This window comes from Entamoeba invadens (genome assembly GCF_000330505.1).
Source record: "Entamoeba invadens IP1 unplaced genomic scaffold scaff_1105074725219, whole genome shotgun sequence".
In the NCBI taxonomy this organism is placed as follows: Eukaryota; Evosea; order Mastigamoebida; family Endamoebidae; genus Entamoeba; species Entamoeba invadens.
In genome coordinates this window covers 43,278-47,267 of record NW_004440367.1, presented here as the reverse complement: position 1 = coordinate 47,267, position 3,990 = coordinate 43,278, and the positions used below count along the sequence as shown (strand labels likewise).

General features: G+C 27.9%; 2 protein-coding genes across 2 annotated transcripts; both read right to left on the bottom strand.

Annotated features, from left to right (window-relative positions):
- Nucleotides 1–1,267: 1,267 nt before the first annotated feature.
- EIN_473030 (hypothetical protein) lies at nucleotides 1,268–2,152 on the bottom strand (the record flags this gene model as incomplete). The annotated part of the gene is made up of 1 exon (XM_004256628.1): nucleotides 1,268–2,152. The coding sequence occupies one exon, from the start codon at nucleotides 2,150–2,152 to the stop codon at nucleotides 1,268–1,270; it is 885 nt and encodes a 294-aa protein (XP_004256676.1).
- Nucleotides 2,153–3,274: 1,122 nt separating this feature from the next.
- Nucleotides 3,275–3,990, bottom strand: EIN_473020 (hypothetical protein; the record flags this gene model as incomplete). The annotated part of the gene is made up of 2 exons (XM_004256627.1): nucleotides 3,275–3,929; nucleotides 3,986–3,990. Coding segments are annotated over 2 exons (660 nt in total), but the record flags the coding sequence as incomplete, so codon positions are not given.

Here is a 3,990-nt window from a genome sequence, read left to right as displayed (position 1 = left end):
ATTTTTCGGCTGTTTTCCATGAAATTTGACAAATTTTAAAACACTTGCTTTGTCTATTTTAGCTTCACATTTTTTATCTAAGATTCTAAAAATGCACACAGCAAAAAAGTTTGTATCAACAACTGCAACTTTAGTTGTTAACAATTCAACGACTTGGTATAACACTGTAAATTGCTTAAAGGAAATTGAAGAGTTTTTATCAGTTATGATATTCAGTAAGATATCAAAGTATCTCATTACAATATCTTCATTAATGGTGTACTTTTCTTTGTATATATTTCTGACATCTTGAAAGGACACTTTCCCATTTTTCATTGGCATCTTATTAAACACATCTTTTTCGTTATTATATTGTATTTTATTGACAAAATCGACAATATCCCCCTCCATAAATTTGTAATATGAATTTAAAAATTCGAGAAATTCACTCATGTCAAATACACCACTTTTAGACTTGTTAAACGTTTTAAATAATTCTTCTTTCGTTGAAGAAAATGATTGTCCTTTCATATTTTTAGTTAACATTTTTATTGTTTTTAAAGATATGCCGCCGTCTTCTGATAAGACAAAATATACAACTGCAAATAACAATATAGACGTTATATCTTTGTTTTTATAAATTAAATAATCGAACCATTGGAGTGCACACACAAAGACACCTTTATTTATTTTATTACCATCTGCTAGTAATTCCCACATTATTAATATGTTTGTTTGTAATTCCTCGTTTGATATTTTATATATCTTCACAGTTGCTGTGTTTGCCATATTAGGAGTCATTGTCTTTTCTTTTTCATTGAGTTGAATGTATGTAGAAATGAAGAACTCTCTTGCCATGATAGAATGAATTTATACGATTGTGTTTTTATTATACAAATTCGTTTTGAAATGATTTCAGTTATTAAATAAAGAGAAAATAACTTAATAATTTATTTTTAAATTGTTTTTTTACTTGAAATTAAATTAATTAGAGTTTAAAGCGATTTAATATATAAATGTATCATACATGGTTATTTCATTCTTTGTTTTGTAAAGGTTTTAGTTATTTTGTCCACAATTAAGAAATAAATACAAAATGTTTGAATTGAATGGTTTGAGGATTTTATTTTTATTTAAAATCATTTAAATAAAACGAATTTTAATTCAAACATTTTCGTTGTTCTGTGTTGAAATGAAATTAAAATATTAAAACAACGTTATTGAGAAGTATTTTTAACTCAAATGATATCAATCAAAATAAAATAATTTTTTATTATTTAAATTACTTTTAATCGCAGTCATACGTGTAAGTGACATCATCAAATTCCAACTTCTTCAATTTTTCTCCATTGATAAAGAAGAATCCAGACCCATATTGGCAATAATTAACTTTACTCCATTCATTCTTATAATATCGTGGCTCATCTCTTTTATATTCTTCCGAAGCCAGTTGTAATAACAGAACTTCTTTTGTATTTCTATCGTCCTCGTAAACATTTTCATCAATAAAATTAGGGCATCCCCCATATTGTGATTTGATAGTAGTCAAAGAATCGGTAGCTTTGCAAACGTCATCTTCGATATCCCACGAATTGACTGAGTATTTCATAGCCAATTTTTCAAAGAGGGTGTCTCTGTCTTCTGGTAGTGCAAAAGTCTCTCCTATCTTTCCCGTAAGTCTAAAGGCTCCTTTAAACGGCAAGTCCTCTTTCAGCGCGTTTTTTAAGACATCTGTGATACTTTGAGGCACACTTTGGTTTAACTCCAATGACACTGTTTTGTGATAAATTAATTTGCTGTGTTCAGTCCCATAATAATTGCCCGTCCCTATAAAAAATTGGAGGAGGCCCTCTGTCGGGAAATTTGCTAATTTTGGCATTTCAGAGTAATTGATTTGACACAAAAGAATCAACGGTTGACCATCTGCCATTGGGTATTCCATGCCCTTTGGAAAATAGGGAACACCACCAACACAACTGTTTATTGGCGTCAGTTTTTTATCGACTTCCAAATTTAAGAGAACTCCATCTTTCTTATATTTCATCATCAACTCACCAATTATCTTTTGCAATATGTCTGCCGGAATTTTATTGTCTGGAATGTTATCATCGTTAATTGTTTGGATATTTTCAGCATGTAAAGGCGTTGTGGCATCACAAGAAGAGGTGTTCATTGTGTTTTTTTCAAATGTCAAAATTTTGTATTTATTTTCATAATAATTTCATGTTTTGTTTGTTTTTAAAACAAATAATAATTAAATAATTCAATTAACTATGAATTATAAAGTTTTTAATTTAAAAAAATCGAATTATTTTTTAGTAAAAATACCTCAATTGTACTATAAATTATAAAAAACAATTGTATAATAAAATCTAATATTATATGGAATATTTAATATTCCATTTAATACTGTGAATATTCAATAAGAGGGCTATTCGATATAAGAATTTATTCGATAAGAGACCAAAAATAAGAGGGAGGTCTCTTATCGAATATTGAAAAAAAAGATCAAAAAATAACAACTTCTTTTTTTTGCTATTTTTTAATGTTTTTTTGTCCAAAACCTTAAAATGGTAATACATAAACCAAATTGTCATTAAGTTAAAAAAAATTAAAATAATTTTTCAAATTATTTTAAAAGCAAATGAGTTTTTCATCTAAAACCGAAATAATGTCAATTAACGTGTCGTTGGAGCGTGTTGAATTATGACAAAACAACGCATGTTTATTTTAAAACCAAGAGTTGTCAATATTGCTCTTCATATGTTCGTTTTAATGCTGTTTATGTTGTCTGTCAATATTTTGATTTTATAACGGACGTTTTGTTTATTAATAAATACTAATAAAATAAAGCATTTGTTTTTCATATTATAAATCACAAAAATTTTATAAAAAATGGCAAAAATATTTTTTGGGTGAAAATATAATTTGGAATTTTGTTGAGACAAAAAACAAAATGTGGTATTATTTGTTAATTATTCAAGTTTTTATTATTTGACCTTATATCGAATAAGACTGGAACATAGACTGGACTATTATCGAATATATACTGTATTAGATTAAATGAATATTTTATCATTAAATAAATGATAAAATAAGTAATATCTATTTTGGTATATTCGTGTAGTAATTGTAGTTATTTTATATAGAAAACTGTTGGTATTTATATTTATTCAATAAAATTATATGAATAATCAATTTTATGATACTTTAATTATTTTTTTATATTATTTTTAAATATAACACGATATCTATTCAAAAATTAATAAAAAAATACGACTTGGCTAATTAATTATTACAACACCAGAACTATAGCAAATACCACCGACAAAACTACCATTTTCACACTGAAATTTCTTTTGTTATTCGACTTTTCTACAATACATTTTCCCAATGAAGAACATATAAAACCATCTCGACATATCCCACAAGCTGGTTCACACCCTTTGAGGAATGGTGATGGACCAACATTAGCAGACTCGTTAGTGATTGTGCATTGTGTGTATAAACAGTCAAATGAAGTTGAGTTGCATTTATCAGTATCATTTAATTCCACTTCTCTAAACAAATATGCGCTTTTTAAAACGACACGAGCGCCTTTGCTGAATCTTTGAGTGATAGTGATGACGTTAGAAAATTGCAGTGTTTTTAAATTGAATGCAATTTTCATTTCAATAGTTTTGCCATCATTTATTTTGATGTAGTGAGTCGGTAGTCCTGCCTGAATGAGTGTTATTGTACTCAAATTCAACTCAGTGAGTGACGTGTCATGTAAGACGTGTGTTATTAAAAATTCGTAATCTCCATCGACGTCAAAGACAACTTTCATTTCTTTAAAGTCTTTTTGAATTCTAAAAGCGTTTGCATATGCAAAACACAAAGTCAGATTTCCACCTTCAGCTATAAATGAGACATCATTATTTCCCCACTCAAACATCTTCCCTTCTTGTCTTTCGTTGATAGTCCACACTTGCCACTTCTGGAATGTCAATTTGTCTGTGACAACTTTAC